General features: G+C 36.2%; 1 protein-coding gene across 1 annotated transcript in view; it reads left to right on the top strand.

Moving 5' to 3' along the window:
* Positions 1 to 18,102, top strand: part of NETO1 (neuropilin and tolloid like 1) — a gene marked incomplete at its 5' end in the record, with an annotated part of 85,996 nt that overhangs the window by 45,625 nt on the left and 22,269 nt on the right. Inside the window, 3 exons of the mRNA XM_089895315.1 lie at positions 2,245 to 2,286; positions 2,366 to 2,532; positions 11,216 to 11,444. Coding sequence (XP_089751441.1) covers positions 2,245 to 2,286; positions 2,366 to 2,532; positions 11,216 to 11,444 — 438 coding nt within the window. The remainder of the gene's footprint in view (positions 1 to 2,244; positions 2,287 to 2,365; positions 2,533 to 11,215; positions 11,445 to 18,102) is intronic.

Genomic DNA, 18,102 nt, shown 5'->3' with positions numbered 1-18,102 from the left:
CACACAGGACTTTATAGTCCGTTACAGAGAGTCGTGGCTTTAACTTAAGGGCAATGGAAAGCCCCTTAAGGTGCATTTCATGATTTGATTTGTATTTCTAAAAGTTTATTCAGGTTGCCTAGTGGAGAATAGATTTGGGGAGCTGTAGAGTAGTAGATGACTATTAAGTCCAAGGTCATCGTGCTTCTGCATAATAATTTATGTCATTGCCCTGGACACCCTGAAGCAATAAGTCAATCTCAATATTCTTAAATTCAGTGTAGGCTGTTTTTAAAAATTGTGTCGATTATTTTCTGCCGTTTATTTTGCAGCTCGTAGGGGCCATGTGTTACCGTGATTGTGATATTACTGGTGCCTAATTCAAATGGAATTGCAGAAATGATTTTTTCCTAAAGATTGTTTTTTAAACAATCAGTGCTCTCACCGTTAATACAATGACAAAAATACATTTTCAATTCTCAGAACTGGAATTTCTCTCAACGTTGTCTAGCATGAGTTATAAAAATGACAAAACTTCGCCTTCAAGCTAGAGAAGGGAATGCTAACTGCGTTCTCACAAGAGTCATAGCAACAGCCATGCAAGGCTGAAGCATTCTCATCAAAAAGGAGATAGTGAGTAGCAATACTGACCATTATGAAAAGTAGTAAAAAGGATATAATAAAGAATCCAGATAACTGGGGTAGGCAAGCTCGGTGGGTGGGTCTCTTCAATACCAATAAAAGTGCTTAACCGTGACAGCCAATCTGAGTAATTCTATACAAAACTGTTCTTTTCTTGTACATAGTAGGTATTACATATACATTTCTCGAAAGAATAACCAAATATCCATTGATTTAGATGAAGGAAAAAGATCTCTGCCAGGAGGAGGCCTGACCCAAGTAGACTATGTTGTCCTCATTTCTGTTTCTTTCATGGATATGGCATACGGGTATTTCTTTCTGTCTTTCTTTTCCAAAAAAGCAAAAGAACTGTTTTCAAAACAGTTATACAATACACTGGTATTCTAATAGTGTCCTGCAATAAAGTGAGTCTGAATAGGTGATATAACTAAACTGTAGGGGGGCCAATCCAGGACTTTCAGATTCAACAGATCAGTGCACATTGCTGTTTAAAAACAAACACACAAAAAATTAAATATTTTCTTAGTAGAAAAAACAAAAAAACCTGTAGTGACGATGAGTACCCTAGTAAAATCAGCCGGCGGTTACGGATTTGGTGCGTTCACACGCACAGATGCACTAGGAAGCACACTTAGGTACACACGGACATACACGCACACATGGTTCTAATATCCAGGACTAATTCTATCCAGAAAGAGCGCTACCCTTTCATATTTCAGCCCTAGACCATTATTGAGTGGTGTCTTATGAAACATTTCTAACTTTGTTAAGATTTTTGATTTATCACTAATACCCTAGCAGCAAAAAGTAATTAAAATTCACAGTCATCTTTTATATTGAATACCATGTGTCTCCAAGATAAATCATAGCCTCTGATGCTCTCACCCATAAATAAGAGAAAATCAATTCAAAGTAACTGAGATTATAGGGATGTGTATTGTTTCAAAAGAGCAAGAAGCCCAGAGAAGTGCAACTCCAGGCGAGGTGAGTACAGTGCCCCAGTGATATTCTTAAGGACTCACGGTTCTCCATGGTTCTATTCTGCTCATCATAAGAGTCAGCAGTTTCTTACCTTAGCATCTGTCAACATCACAAGTTGCCCACCACACATGATCCCAAAGGCTCCAACACAAACATGACCACAACTTGAGCTGGGAAAACTGTATGCCTTGTGTCTATTTATTATCAAGGAAAACGTTCTCAGAAGCCCTCCAGTAGGCTCACCTTTATGTTACGCTGGCTGTGATCAGACAAAATAATTGTATCTAGAAGAGATGGAAGTTTACCCAAACCTTGAACTATCTATGGATACATTTTACAAAAACATCTGTTGTCTGATTATAAAGAAAATGAGTAAGATTTTTACTTGGTTATTAGATGAAGTAATGACATGGGGAGGTTTTTTAAAATGGCTTCTTGATAAAAATCCTGTAGTAATAATATTACATTATGTAAATTAACATTTCAGTCTTAACATTATCATGCACTTTTTATTTAATCATTTAATTTCCCCTAGTATATTTTATAAGGCACATTCCTGAATAATTTAATGGTATCTTACTCAACCTCATTTTAAGTCATAAATGCAGAATAAGACTAATTGTCTTTTTCTCAATTTTTAAGATCCTGACTTTAAGGACCTTGGAGTTTTGAAACCATTACCAGGTTGGTAAAAGAGATATTTAATACCGTTCAGAGGCCTTTGTTTTCTGCTATGATATATACTTTCGGTTTATTACTCAAGCTCCATTTTTGTATGTTTGTTTGGCATTTTGTTATTTAGTGTGTGAGTTTGAGATGGGCGGCCCTGAAGGCATTGTGGAGTCTATACAAATTATGAAGGAAGGCAAAGCTTCTGCTAGCGAGGCCGTTGATTGCAAGTGGTACATCCGAGCACCTCCACGATCCAAGGTCAGTCTCAAGGTGAAATTCAGGTTTGACAGTTGGCCTGCAAAGTGTCTCCAGCGTGCACTGCTTTGAACCAACTGGACATGCTTCATTCATTTCAGAGTGCAATCATAAGCTATCATTTTCTTTTAGTTTTGAATTGCAAATCGCCTTCCTCTGTTTAATGTAACTTTCAAGGTCATAAATAATACGGAGAGGATGTTGGAGAGCTCATTGGATAACCTGGATAAGAGACTCTGGGGTAAATCTACCTCTCTGAAAAGTGCATTGAAATGTCATATATAAGCTATGGTTCTGAGCATAACTTATGTCCTTATTGTCAGCATCTGTAGTTTACTTGCTTTTTAACCTAAAATCGTATCTATGGAAGAAATTGTCCAGGGCTCACAAAGTCATGTGTCTCTGGAATATAAAATAAACCTGCAATAGGGCTGAGGGACAGACAGTGGTGATCAGGACCATGAAAAAGAGACAGCAGGTCCTTAACTGCCTGTTAAACTCCTTGATGATCATCATGAGAAAATGTTGGTCCAGCATCACCAAGTCCTCCATTTTCTTCATAATATGCCCAAAATCTAGATTTTATGTTGATTACCTTGATTTTTTTTAATTTTATTTTTTGGCCATGCTGCACAACGTAACGTGTGGGATCTTAGATCCCCGACCAGTGATCAAACGCGCATCCCCTGCAGTGGAAGCGTGGAGTCTTAACCACTGGACTGCCAGGGAAGTCCCTGATTACCTTGATTTTTAAATGTTGACGATAAATTTTAAAAGTGGGAAACATTAGACGTATTAAACTAAATATATTGTGGGCCAGATTCAGACTCAGATCACTGTTTTGGAAACACTTGTTTAGAACAACCCCATTCATTCTATTATGGATGTATCTTAAGAAATATTGGGATGAGTAATTTTGTGCCAGTAGCTGTCACAGGTTTAGAGTGTCTATTATTTGCTTATTCTCCCTTTATTGTCATCCTTCATTTATAGAATATAGTTACAACCAAGCTTTACTGATTTATTAGATTTGGAGTTGCCCATTTATTGAGGTTGAAACAGTTTGTTAATTAATTGACTTAGTGATGCTATAAACTCTCAAGCACTGTGCTGAGGAAATGAAAAATTATGCTGTCCTCCTGTTTCCAGTTTAATCCTTAGACAACTATGTATCAAAATAATCCATGGAATATGACAAGATCATTATGGTATTTATAAGGTGTAGTAGAGTGAGGGAAAGGACCACATATAGCTGGTGAGGAAAATCAAGGGTGGAATCAAATTGCATTGCAGGGCGTCCTCTGAATCTTAATGAGAAATGGTGCTGTCAGGTAGACAAGGTGGGAAAGACTCTCCATGTAGAGTGAATAGCATCTGGAAGGTCATAGGATCATAAGAGAGCATGCTTTTTCAGGAATTAAAGGAACTGCATGTGACCAAATGAAAGCAGAACTGTGGAGGTGAGTGGTTAAGCCGAAGGGCTCTGTCCATTCCCCTAAAGATTTATCCTGAGTGCATTAGTGATACATGGAAGAGTGTGAAACAGGAAAGTGATGTGATCAGATCTGCATTTTTGAAGAACAGATTTTCCCTGTCTAGAAAAGACAGAGGTGTTAACACCTCAAGCTAGATACAAAAGAATTTGGTGGCTGGATATTTAGGATGAGGGAAAAATAAAACTCATCTCTGAGGGAGTTGGTATTTCAGGAAGTATTTTTGTCCTTCTTCACTTGATTACCCATGAATATGTCTTTGGGGTTCGCATATAATTTGGAAGTGTGGAACACTTTCCCCAAGCTTCTGGTTATGGAGATTCAGATCATGGTCCAAGTTCCAGCTTTGCCACTGCAGGTCTCTTTGCATCTGAACAAGTCTTTAAAAAGTTAATTGCATTATGAAGAAAGACACAGTGATTCCTCCTTCAAAAAAAAAAATCCAAGGCTACTGGTGACGCAAAACCCAACCCAATGTGAGAGCTAGATTGCAGTGGATTATGCTCCCTTACATAATCTGTGGGTTCACATGTGCTATTTATTTTCCTTAAACTCTATGAGTGAAAGATTTTTTAGATTTTTTTTTTCAACAGGGAATATTTGAGTCCCACCTCATGGTCATAACTAGCACCTTTGTCACCTCAGTGTCAAAGAGACAGTTTCTATGGGATTGCAAACACACAACCATTTCCTTCCAGCTGGTAAATAGACTGTCTTCTGTACAATTGCAGAACAACAATACCCAGTGTACCTGCCTGTTACAGAATTTGGCATTCTGTGACCCAAAGGGGAAGCCGCCTGCAGAGCTGGCTCTATTGTGACAGACTTTCTCTGTTAGATTAAAGGTTAGGGGATAGGAAGTGGCTTTGAATAACTGTCGAGAAAAGCAAGAACTCGAGATGACGGCCTATGTGGGCTTTCTATTTATATGGAGTTCCTAGCAGCCTCGGAGAACAGACTATCAAAGCACAAGTTAAACCTGAAATGGCTCATGTGAATATTTGAATGATAACTAGTGACGGAAACATATTACACAATGAAAGTGCAAAATAGCTTACCGGGGTTCTATTAAAATTTACATCAAGTGTATGTTGCTTCTCAGCCTCTTCACAAACAGAAAATACAATATCTGATATTTCCTTTGTTTGAGAATTGTAATACAGACGATCTCCTTTAATTAGAATGCGATTAACCCAGATTTCTTAGAAACTGGAATACCAGAGCCAGAAAGAAAGTTGGAAATACGTTACTGATGTGTCCTTTAACAGATGAATACGTTGAGTCAGGATAGTGAAGTTGGTTAACGATGGGATGTCGAAATATGCCTCTGTAAGCAACGCTTTGGTTTTCATACAGATTCTAGAGCAAGGGTAGTAGGAGAGTATTATGGTGTCTAGTTCTGGATCTGGTCCAATAAAGAATCATTAGAGAAGAATGTTGGATGAGCCCATCGTGGTAACAATGTTAATTTCATGAAGGCTGAGACTTATTTCTCTCTAGATACCCAATACCAAGAAAAATCTGTCATTCAGTTAAAACTCGTGGAAAAAATAAACTGATGTGTACGTATCTAGAAAAATGGACATGGTGACAATCTTCAAGCATATGAAGAACTGTTAGGAGACAGAAATAAGAGGATAAGGTTTAATCTGCATGTTTTCAAGTACTGCAATTTATTTGTATGCTTGAATCTAGAGAAATATTCAATATAAAGAAGGTTTTTGTTTTTTATTTTAATAATGGAGATGCCCAAAGATCAAATGAGATTCCATGGGAGGAATCCAAGTAAAATTTGGCAGGGATTTTGTATAATAATTAAAAAGTCAAGTAATTTTTTGGCATAGATAATATTAAACTCCTTTTAAGACCAAAACTTGATGAATCTATGATAAGTAACTGCTTAGATATTTGATGAGTTAGTAAAAGGGCTGAAGCCAGTTCTCCATGTCCTGACTCGAAGTCCAGTGTGATGTCACAAAACCACACTATTTGGGGAAACTGTCAAATTTGTTAAGACAAGAAAATAAATAAATCAAAAGACTTTTAAAAGTGTATACGTGAAGGTAATTAATTTAATGATTAAGGTCTTGGGAGAATAAAACTAGCTTTTATTAATTACCCATCATTTAAAACTTCAAATTAATTTTTAAATGTTACTTAATTCAAAATACTTTGATTAAAATTAGGATAAAAAACAGAAAAACTTGACAAATACAATAAATCGATCTTTTATAGTGAAGTTGAGTTTTCAGCCTCATATGACCTTAGCAAAAAAACACAGTCCAGCTCACCAATACTTCTAACCTATAGATAATATATGGGCATTGTTTGAAGCTGCTCAATTTGTGGTAATTTGTTATGGGATCAAGGAGAAAATTAATGCAACAGGGGAAGGGTAGCAACAATAATTGTTGACAATGATAAGTTTAGGGATTCTAAAGATTGAGTCTGCTCTTAGTATCTCCAAAATGAAAATAAAAATTGGGTAAACAGATTGAAAATCTTAACTGATTAGATAACTACCAATGCTTTGGCTCAACTTTGTTTTTAAATGAAATCTCAGTTTTGTAGCATCAGATTTTGGAGGGTTACTCAGATGGACCTGAAATATTTTGATACTTGTCTGTGCATGCCAGAAAACCATTTTAATATGGCTGTATCTGGGCTTGTTGTGTGGGGTGTGTGTTTTTTCAATAGTATGATGTTCTGGTTTTTGCCTCCAAATAAAGTGCTACCCTCTAAATTCATGGGATATCCTACCTAAAATTATAAGGCCTGGCAAGTCCAGCCACAAATAAAAAGCAACCACAGAAGTCCTGGGTTACACGCTTTTCAGAATGTAGCTTTATTTATCAAAGTGTAAAGCAATATGGAAACCGTGGTTAGTGTTTTTCAGACTGTGGTGTATTTAATTTGTATTTATCATGGAGAAAACGTTTCTGGCAGATCTTAAATAATTGCGCCAAACAATGATTGTATCTTGCATATCATTGTGACATGAGAGGAGAGAGCCGGTTGAATGGTTGGTATTACACATTTGCAAGTATATTAACTTAGTAAATCGTTAGCTAGATTTACTTGCTTTAAGTATACGAAAGGGATTCTGCTGTCTACATTAGTGTGATTTGGAAGACAGATATTACTAGAAATTGTTTATGTGTTCTGAAGCCTCCCACGTCCTGTTCAATAAATCATTTTGTCAGCTCAAACTCTTTGTGATTGATTAGAAAGAAGAATGCATCAAAATGATTCACGGAGAGGAGATTGTAATCTGACTATTTTACTGGAGTTATATATGATTCTGTTTATCACTTTCTCTTTTCTTCAGCAGAGAGACTACGAGCTTTCTGTGGTTTTCTACCTTAAGTGAAAACATTGTCATATGGCATTCTTCCCCTTAGTGATATTATGGCACAAGGTTTAAGCTGATGAGATATCATCTAAATCCTAATGTAGGGAGGGTTTTTATATGATATATACTATAGCTAGTGTGGGAAAACTTGAGCACTTTTCTGGCTAATGGCATTTGGCTTTTGAAGCAACAGCTCTGTACCCAGTAAAGCTAATACCCACTGGAATATTTTATTTCTTTTTTTTAAACTATTAAAAAATTTTTTTAATGATTGAATGCTTCAGAAGTGAATATATAAAATCTAGTGACTGTAATCGTTCACTTCCTCTATGAATAGTATTCTGTCTAATAAGAATAGTCTTTAGATACAGAAGGTTCTTAGACTTCAGCCATTGCCCTTCATGTAAGAATGCAAACCATTCATCTCCCGTGGAAGTTCACACTCTCTAGAACTGTCAAATGAGAAAACATGGGCCGAATATGCAAATTGTCTTTCTAACTACAGCAGTATTCTTCTATAAGATAGTCTTATTTTTAAAGAAAATTTAAGACAGCCATTTACTTCAGAGAGACACATTTATTTTCTGTGAATGTTATTCATATCTCAATCGTCAATATGTTTCTTAGCCCCTTTAGAAAAGTAGAAATGGTTTTGCTTTGCTTGCTTATTTGTCGATTTTGTTGGAGTTTGTTTTTATTCAAGACTATAACATTCTTTCTGGAATATCAGTCTTTGAAAATTTTCAAAAAAATTATATGCGGCTGCAAAGTTTGATACTAAGAAGAAAAGTGTCAGGCATATCTGAGTTCAATACCAATCTATTACTAAAGGGCCTGTGTCACTCTGAGAAAGTTACTTAGCTTTTCTAAACCTTGGTGTGTTTTTTCATTTTAAAATAGTTATTATAATAGTGTGTATTACTGTTGAGAGATTTGAGTGAAATAATGTGTTAGCTCAATGTCTTAAGTTATTGCCAGTACACGAAGCAAATACTAAGTTAGTATGTTAAGTTGTGTTTCTGAAATAATTGTTCAGACATGTTCGGCCACTGAATCACTCAACCTGAAAATGTCACAGGATCAAATATCTTTCTTTCTTGAATTAGTCAAATGATTACTTTATTTTTCTTTCTGTGGGGATGGTGTTTGCTTTTTATAGCTTTGTAAGAGCATTGGAGGGAGGGGTTTTCAGTTACCCTACTCAGTGTTTTCTCCTGTTAGTAACTATGTACGTTTACAATTGTAATTGCATATTCTTTTGAGGTGTAATAAACTGTGTTGGAGTCATTGTATAGTATTTGAGAATATAGATATATATTTGATTTTTGTTGCATTTAACAACTTTTTTACTTCCTAAGAATACCTAGATTTTATAGGTATTTACATTTTTTATATTTTTATAGTGTTTTCAATTTGTTTACTTTTATTCAGGATGAGGCTAGTGAAGAGCTCTTTAAAACAAAAGTTTAGGATTTTAATACTACTTAAGGCTTTCACGTTGATTTACTTATTTTCCTTGAGCAAAAGCTATTTTGTCTCCTGTGCTCCAGCTTCCTGGTAAAGGTCATCTAACTACAGACCCAGTTCCTTTTTACAAATCCCTGTGAAAATTTGAAAAACAAACCAGTTAGTAGAAACTTGGAAGGTTTAACATTTTCAGATATGCCTTCCTAGGGTGGACAATTTGGAATTTTCTGGATAATTTTCAGGAATGTAACATTTGGTTGAGAAGAGTGCATCCAAGATGGGCTACATGAGTAATATTTGAACTTTCATAGAATAAAACAAAGCAATGACGGAGGAATGAAGAACAGGCAGGCTTTCCTAGGCTGTATGTTTTATAAGATTGCAGTAATGGCAGTTAATTTAAAGTCAGTATCAAAGTATTTGGGAATTTTGGGATAGCTTCCAACTGAGATGTTATAGATTGCATATACATGAAAACCTGCTCACCATGCAAAGCATAATGAAACTACAGTGCTTTCCATTATTTCTTAGTTTTGTCCGTTTCCCCCTATTTTTCTCTTTTTGTTCTTCCTCCTGAGAGTTATATGAGGATTTCCTGCCATGGGACTCACATTTTATTTACACTCAATTCCTTATAAGTCTGCAACATATGACGTATATGCTTTTATGTCATAGTTTAGAGTTATAAATACCTTGTTTTGAAAATTATTGCATGTCATTTTCTACTGCAAATAATAAAATGTCAATTATTCTATGTAATTATCATGATTTATGGCACTCAAAACAAAGTCTGGTGCATAGGTGCCCAATAAATGTGAGACAGATGCTGAAAAAATGAAGTTAATAAAGAAAACCGAATTTCCAATCAGTAGGTCATTAAATGTACATCCGTGCAAATTTTATGGAGTGAGTGCTTAACATACATAGCACATGGTGTAACACTGAGAGTCAAATAAATACACCACCACCCCAGCTTTTCAGGAACACACAGTTTAGCAAAAGGTACATATAACCTGTAACTAAAGCTTAAAATATGTTCAAAATACTTCAGCACAAAGGGAGAATCATGCCACCGTGGTTGGGGAGGGGGAGGGCTGAACATTCTTTTTATAATATTATTATTATATAAGTTACAGGTGTACAGCATTATAATTTACCACCTGTGTACTCTACGGAGTGGTCACCACCACAGGTCCAGTTACCATCCATTCCCATACAGTTGACCCCTTTCACCTGTTTTGCCCACCTTCAACTCACTTCCCCTCTGGTAACAACTAATCTGTTTTTTCTATCTAAGAGTCTGATTTTGTTTGTTTGTTTTGTAGATTCCACATATGTGTGAAATCATAGCGTTTGTCTTTCTCCACCTGACTTACTTCATGTAGGCATAATACCTTCAAGGTCCATCCATGTTGTCACAACTGGCAGGATTTTGTTCTTTTTTATGGCTGAGTAGTGGTCCATTATACATAAATATTTATCATTGGTTGAATTGTTTGTGATTTTTAATGCACATTTGTGCAGAGTCAAATAATATCTGATGCTCTTAAAACAGTATGTCTGAAGCAGTATAATATTGTGGAAGGATTATGGACTAGAGAGTTGGAAGGAACTTGTGTCTAATTTGCAATTTATACCATCCGAGCCTGCATTTCCTGAACATGACAATAAAATGGGCCACTTTATAGAGCTGTTGGGAGTATTTAACAGTAATCTATAAAGTAGGTTATACATACGGTACTTTTTACTCATTAAGTGTTAATTTAATTTTTATTTACGTGGACTTAAAATGCCTTGACCCTGTTACGGTGAGAATGATCATAGATTAGCTGTGCTTTTTAAAATATTCTGAACCTCAAAAATGAAGCAGCATAGTTATGTGAAATAATCTAAACAAAGTAAAATCAGAGATGGTCTTTTGAAACCATTTCTGGTTTTGTTTGATATTCGTACAAATTATTTATTTCCCTGAATTTTCGGAGGTGAATTGAAGCCACGGATCTGTAACAAAAATGTATCAGGAATATTTAAAACACATTTGTGCTGGTTAAAATAAAACAGTGTGTAAGTATGAAAACTAATAACTGATTCCAGATAAGTTTTGAGAAGAAATAAGGATCATTTGTGTAAAACTACTCAGCTATGGGAAATGGTACATTTACCTAAAGAAAGGACAATAACATTTGAAAACAATTTTAAACACAAGTTGATTGATCTGAGTCATACATCTTTACTTTCCACAGGGAAAAAATAATAAGATTGATTGCAATCAAGACTGTTTTGTGAGACAGAAAGAGAAAGGAAGTTCTGGTGCTTAGTGAACTACTTTCCTATATTCATTCTGGGAAATTATCCTATCTTTGTTGTTTTACAGATCTACTTACGATTCTTGGACTATGAGATGCAGAATTCAAATGAATGCAAAAGGAATTTTGTGGCGGTGTATGATGGAAGCAGCTCCGTGGAGGATCTGAAAGCCAAGTTCTGCAGCACCGTGGCCAATGACGTCATGCTCCGTACAGGTCTCGGGGTCATCCGCATGTGGGCGGACGAGGGCAGTCGCAACAGCCGGTTTCAGATGCTCTTCACATCCTTTCAAGAACGTAAGAATCTCTGCACTTCACTGTTTATCCTTCGAATGTGTCAGATGATGCAAATCTCATAAACCGTTGATGGTGTTTTCTTCATGCAGTTTGAGCACAGCAGGCTGAGCCTTAGTAAGTTGTTCACATCGCTGAGATTCCCTTTCCTTCAGTTTGGTCCAGGGACAGGAGAGTTACATATTACCTTTTGATTACCTATATCGGCATATGCATCATAGCCTTGCTTAAGACACTTCACACTATTCAATTGGGAAATGATGAATTTTGTTTGTCTTTTGTTTAGCTGTTACCAAGCTATGGAACTGAGGCAGCAGCTTCCAGTGAAGTTTAAGTCTTAAAAACCTGCATAGAAATATTTGGTAGGTTCTCTTTAGTAAGCTTCTCTTGCCATCCCATTGATTTCAAATAGGTCTGTGACTACAGAGCTCCTATTAAAGTAGGCAAAGAGGGAGAATTGCTTGGGAAGAGAGTAAATAGAAAAAGTTCCAGAAAATAGTTTAAACGGCTCAATGGATGACACCCAGAGTTACGGGCAAAGCACAGAAATTTTAGAAAATCATGTTCTAACAAATACTGAATTATATTAATAGATATATGTTTGAACTGTTCTTTAGAAGCTTCGAATAATTCATGTTTAATAAATTTATACAAATGAAAAATAAACCTAAGAAATTCAGCTTTAAGGAATCAGTCCTTTACCATTTGAAACTATACATTTTTTTAAAACAGAAAAGACAATGTTTTTGAAATGTCAAGGATTTCTCAGTGATAGGCAGAGCAGTCACTGTTTTTTCAATTCATAAATGTTAAATGTATTAGACGATTACTTTGTATCATAAATGAATAGTTTGGGCTTTAAGTTGCTCTTTAATTACCCAGTTGGAGAATTCTAGGGCCCCAGAAGTACTGAATGTCAGTCTTTCTGTATCTTGATACCATCACAGAGTATGTTAAATCTCCCACCCAAGATTATTGCAGATTTCAACAGCACGTTGCTATCTATGTCTTCACTTCAGGAGTTGATCAAAATGTTAGAACAAGTGCGTCTTTATTTCAGCAAGGTATCTGGCCAAAAAACCCTCATCAGTTTCTTGTTTGGAATTTGAAGAAATTCAGGCTGTAAGATAGCACATTTGGTGTTTTCACCGATGATTGCTTTACCATATCCGGCCGATTGTGCCTTTGGTGAGGCTCAGAGTGTACCTTATTCAATATTTTTGTCTGTCTTGGATAATCACAGATTGAGAACTTTCTAATTTAACACATATGGAAGTTCTAGTTAATACGTTAGTTGATATAATCAAGTTTTTAAAACTATCACAAAAATATGCAATTTTTATCAAAGCTATGCCATAAAATGTAGTACGGATAAATTAAAATATGTATTCTTACGTTTCATATATCAAGTAAAGAAACTCTGACTCCTAGGACTTCCTAAGGTTTTATTGCATTCGAACTCAACATAAGCCAATAATTTTTTAAATAATTGACAAAAAATATCTAATGCAGTATTAGCTTATATTAAGGAAAATGCAGTAAGCAGCTCAAAGAAGATACTCCTGTAGGAAGCTGCACTGGTCAAAATGCAAATTGCATAGCCTGTTCTCTTCTGGGTGTTATTACTGAGGAGCAGAGTCATCAGTTAGAAGAGGCTGACCAGGATGCAGAAGCATCTAGAATCATGGGAAAAGGGCAAAGGAGAAGGAATGTTTATCTTACAGATTTCTTTTTTTCAAAATGTGATAACTACCTTAGACTTAGGTGGGTGATATGGATTAATGCTTGAGAGGTAAGATTAATGTTTGTTAAATTAATTATAGGAAACTATTTGAGTGTAATTTAGGAAGAAGAAATGTCTAGATCATAGGAGCTGCAATATTCCAAAATTGAATGGGTTCCCACAGAGGATATTCCACAGAAGGCTATATGAGAAATGGGTTCTCATCGGGCGTGAATGGTGTAGGGGAAATGTCTAGGTTGGATAGGGGAAAAGGAAGACTAGCTAACGTCTAAGGTCCCTTTCATCTCGAAGACTAAGACCTGTGAGACTTTAAAATTCTGCTTATATAAGAAATGGTGAATTATATCATACTGGTAAAATTCTGCTTATATAAGAAATGGTGAATTATATCATTAGAGATATTTTTGAGCTAAAAGACAGAGTTTTCATTCTGTAATTAAATGATCTCTGGAAGTCATTCAAGTGGGTGAACTTTCAGTGACTAATCCAGAAGAAACAGGGTATTCTCCCTAAGAAAGCCACTTAATGTTCCTACACAGTGGATGGATGATCATGCTCATCTGAGCGAGTATTACGTCGCAGTTTCCATGATTATCTCATAAATTTACAGGAAGCTTTGATTGAAACAAATTTATCCTCTGTGTCATGTTGCCTGTGCAGTTTTGTTATGATATTTTGTTTTTTCTGCCTTGACTAAAACTGTGCAGAATTACATGCCTACGATCAAAGTCAGCATGTGATGGAGTATATGGGTATAGACTAAGTATTTTTGCTTTGAAATCAAGGTATTCCCGATAAAAGATGAAAAGTTTCAGAACAACAGGAAGTAGACTTCAATCAATTCTTTTATTCAGAAACGAGTGATTCTAATCTTTATTCCACATACACACACATATGGAATAAAGATGAGAGATGTGAATCAATGACCAGCTTTTTCTTACTCAAATAATGAGAAACCACCTTGATATTTTTCTTGGTTCCTATGTTTATTAGGTGGTATCCCCAAGTGCAGTGTTGGAAAGTGCTTAGGGTGTAACCAACACTATTCTAATATCTGTCAAAACGTCTTATATTAGGACCATAGGATATTTTTAGGAGTTAGATAAGAGCTTAGAAGCCATCTATTTCTATCTCAAACATTTTATGAATTCAAACAGAAAAAGAAAAGACCCAGGGAAGTTAACTGACTTTCCCTGAATACCCTCAACACCATGCTTAATGATTTGAAAACAGCACGGAGGCAAGAATGTAAGACCTGACTAATGGATGCAAGTGGGAATATATTTTCAACTCATTTTATTTTTACATTTGTATCTGAATAAATTACAGTAAAGGGAAAGGATGAGTGTATAAGAGAGAGGCGTAGAAATTCTTACTATGAGTCATCCCACTTTGAGGTTTCACAGGCACCTTAGAAGAATTTTAAAAGTCTGGATTAAATGCCAACATTTGCAACAATGAAAACTATCCTCTCATATAATGGGAGGAATATAAGATCACTGAATTGAGAAGTATTTACCTTCAACTGTGTCACGAGAAATAACATCTTCCCTAGATAAGTCCTATAAATATCATACTCCTGCCCCTACTGTCTTGCTAACTCTTCACCTCAGCCTTTCCTCAGCTCTGCCTGAGATTGCTGCCCTGATTAATGGTATCACAGTGCTGTTGGCTGCTGTTAAAAAAATGTTTAGAGCAACTTTGAAACCTATCAACTAGAGAACAAACAACCAGTGTTATCACCAAATAGGCACTGTCTTACTTCATTAGGTTATAGTCTTTTGAATACTTCAAATGGCCTCTTGTACTCAGAATGCTCAGTCCCCTCTTAAATAATCTATACAGTGGAGATGAACACATATATGTGCAGCCGAAAAAGACCTCAAATTTTTAGGTATTAATTTTGGATAGTATTCTCTACGAAAGATGACTTATTCAAACTTTAAATATATTCTGAAATGAAGAGGAAAACGTATTAACCACTGTGACTAATTTGCTTTCTTGGGTCAAAAATCAACAATTCGGAGAATCAGGTTAGAAACACAGCTGAGGATAAAGAAGAATGAATCCAACTTGAGATAAAGACGGAACAGTTTGAATAATTCTCACATTGATCTTGAAAGTATGCTATATTTTATTTTAGTGACTCAATTTAAGATTGCCTATAAGAATAGAGTTTTACACATTTGCATCACATTTTATAAAGACGTTGGTCTTGCTCTAAAAAATCATCTACAATTTTTTGAATTGATTATGGTTAGTGTAATTTCAATGTTGAGCATACTTATACGTGAAAACGCATGATCAATTATGATAGAACTGTATATTTAAGTATTGTATATGTATAATGGAGACATTAGTGAAATGTACCTCTTCACATTGAGTCACAAGCCAGATTTTCTGGTCCTGCCTTTTCCTGAACACACCGTGAATTTGCAGTAACTAGAACGAATGAATACAATAGTGATATCTCATTGTGACTTCTGAAGTTCTACCTTCAGCTGCTCTTCGGCTCTTATTTACACCATGATAAAATCTCAATCACTTAATGCTTGATTAATGGGCAGCATATTTCTGTTAAAAACAGACATGCAACTAAAAAGAGATGAAAAGAAAATTGTTCATTTTAAAGATGTGGGAATAATGTTTACAATAATTTGCTAAAATGAGACTTTGTATTTCATTTCATATCAATTTATGGCAAAAGGCCACAGAGTCTAAACTACAGATTTATTTACAGTAAAGAAATATACATACAGTAATATTTAATTTCAAAGAGGAGTTGAATTGAAGGATTCTGTGGAAGGCACAGAATCCTACAATATCATTTTGTAATTAAATTATATTCTATGGCAAAAGTTATTTTGCTGATGTAAATAAGGTCTTAGTCAATTGATTTTGAGTTCATCAAAAGGGAGATTATCTTGGGTGGACCTGACCTCATCAGGTGAGCTCCCCAAAATAAGGTGAAGCATGAGTCAGAAAGACTGCTGGCCTGGAAGAAGAAAGCAAACAGGTATGTTGTGAACTGCCTGCCTGTTACAGGGGTGAACTCTAGGAGCTGAGAACATCCATAGCCATTGACTAGCAAGTAAATGGGGACCCCAGCTGTATAACTGCAAGGAACTGAATTCTACCAACAACCCGAATAAGCTAGGAAGACAACCCTGAGAATCAGATGAAAACCACAGCCCCAACCGATGCCTTGATTTCACCTTGTAAGATTCTAGCAAAGGATCCAGTACTTGGGCTTCTGAAATTGTGTGATAAAAATTGGGTGTCGTTTTAAGATATTAAAATTGGGGTGATTGTTACACAGCAATAGAAAACTATTGCAGATTTTGGTACTGTATGTGAGATGCTGCTATAACAAATACCTAATAGGTGGAGACAGGTTTGGGATCAAGCAGTGATCATAGGTTGGTTGAATTTTGAGAATAATGATAGAGAAAGCCTAAATTGCCTCAGACAGGTGGTTAAAACATACCTGGACTTGGAGGGCTGCCAGTGGGGCTCAGATAGAAGTGAGGAGTATTTATTAGAAACTGGAGGAAGGGCGATCCTTGTTTTGTAGTGGCAGAAAGTGTAGCAAAATTGTGTCCTGCAGCGATGTCAGAAGGCAGACTTGTAAGTGACAAGCATTGGCTATCTATAACTAAGTAGATTACTGAGAAAAGTGGTGGAAGTATAGCCTGGTTTCTCTTGCTGCTTATAGTAACATGAGGAAGGGGAGAAATAAATCTAAAGAATTATTAAACGAAAAGGAATTAGGACTAGATGGTTTTTAAAGCCCCAGCTTCTCCAGATGGCAAAGATGTTAAAAGTTAGAAATGACGCTGAAAATATGGCAGAGAGAAAAGGCTGAATATGACTGTATAACCTTTGCTCAACCATCAGAAACATCAAAAGATCTCAGTGTTTAGTAACTAAAAGGCCCTTCAAAGAAGAGGTTAAATTTGGACCTTATAGATCCTCTAAGTCAAGCTAGAGGGTCTCCAGGAGCGGAAGGGCAATGACCCTCAGCCATTACAGTGGTAACCAAGGGAGCGAAAGGATTCTCTCAAATAGATTTATGGGTGGGGCATTTGTCTAAGAGAACAAAGCCCAGTGAATTTCAAGCAAGACCCACAAGGCTCTTGAGAAAATTATTTCAGCAGAAACACTGTCGGCTTGGACTGAAAGGAAAGGAGAGAACCAAATGAAAATAGTTATCAGAACCCTAAAGCTCTAGTGGCCTGAAGCAATCTGATACTGTTACTTTTAACATGATATACATGTTACTTTTCATGAGAAAAGAAGGATGACTCAGGGAGCAGAACTGAGAGCCTGGAGAGCAAAGTCCACAGCTACAGAGGCATGGTCCTAGAACTGGAAATATAATCAAGAAAAATCCAGCGTTTACCCTGCTGGTTTTCAAGACTGGTTGTGGACCAGTGACTCCTATTTACTCTTCATTCTCCTTTGAACCAGAATCTCTGTAACTATTTTCTGATGCCTGTCTAACCATTGTGTTGGCAGTTTGGGGAAGGTGGCTTGTCTCTTTGGTTTCATGGGTCTACATGGAGAGGAACTTTACCTCAGGAACTGAAGTCCAGACTCCTTCAAGGACTGCCCCCAGGAGCCTTGTCTGCACAATATTTAGGTGACTTAGATGGTGAGATTTCAGACTTTGAGCTGGTGAGATTTAGATGAGATTTAGGACTTTGAGTTGATGCTGTAATAAAACAATACTCTTGGGAGTCTTGGGAAAGTATGAAAGTATGGGTTCATTTCTGGGCTCTCTGTTCTGTTTCATTGATCTATGTGTCTGTTTTTGTGCCATACTGTTTCTATTACTATAGTTTGTAGTATAGTCTGAAGTCAGGGAATGTGATACCCCCAGGTATATTCTTCTTTGCAAGAATGCTTCGAATATTT

Source organism: Delphinapterus leucas, chromosome 14 (assembly GCF_059928025.1).
Source record: "Delphinapterus leucas isolate spDelLeu-1000000601 "Yukka" chromosome 14, BTC_Dleu_Yukka2, whole genome shotgun sequence".
Taxonomy (NCBI): Eukaryota; Metazoa; Chordata; class Mammalia; order Artiodactyla; family Monodontidae; genus Delphinapterus; species Delphinapterus leucas.
This window is presented reverse-complemented; position numbering and strand designations above follow the sequence as displayed.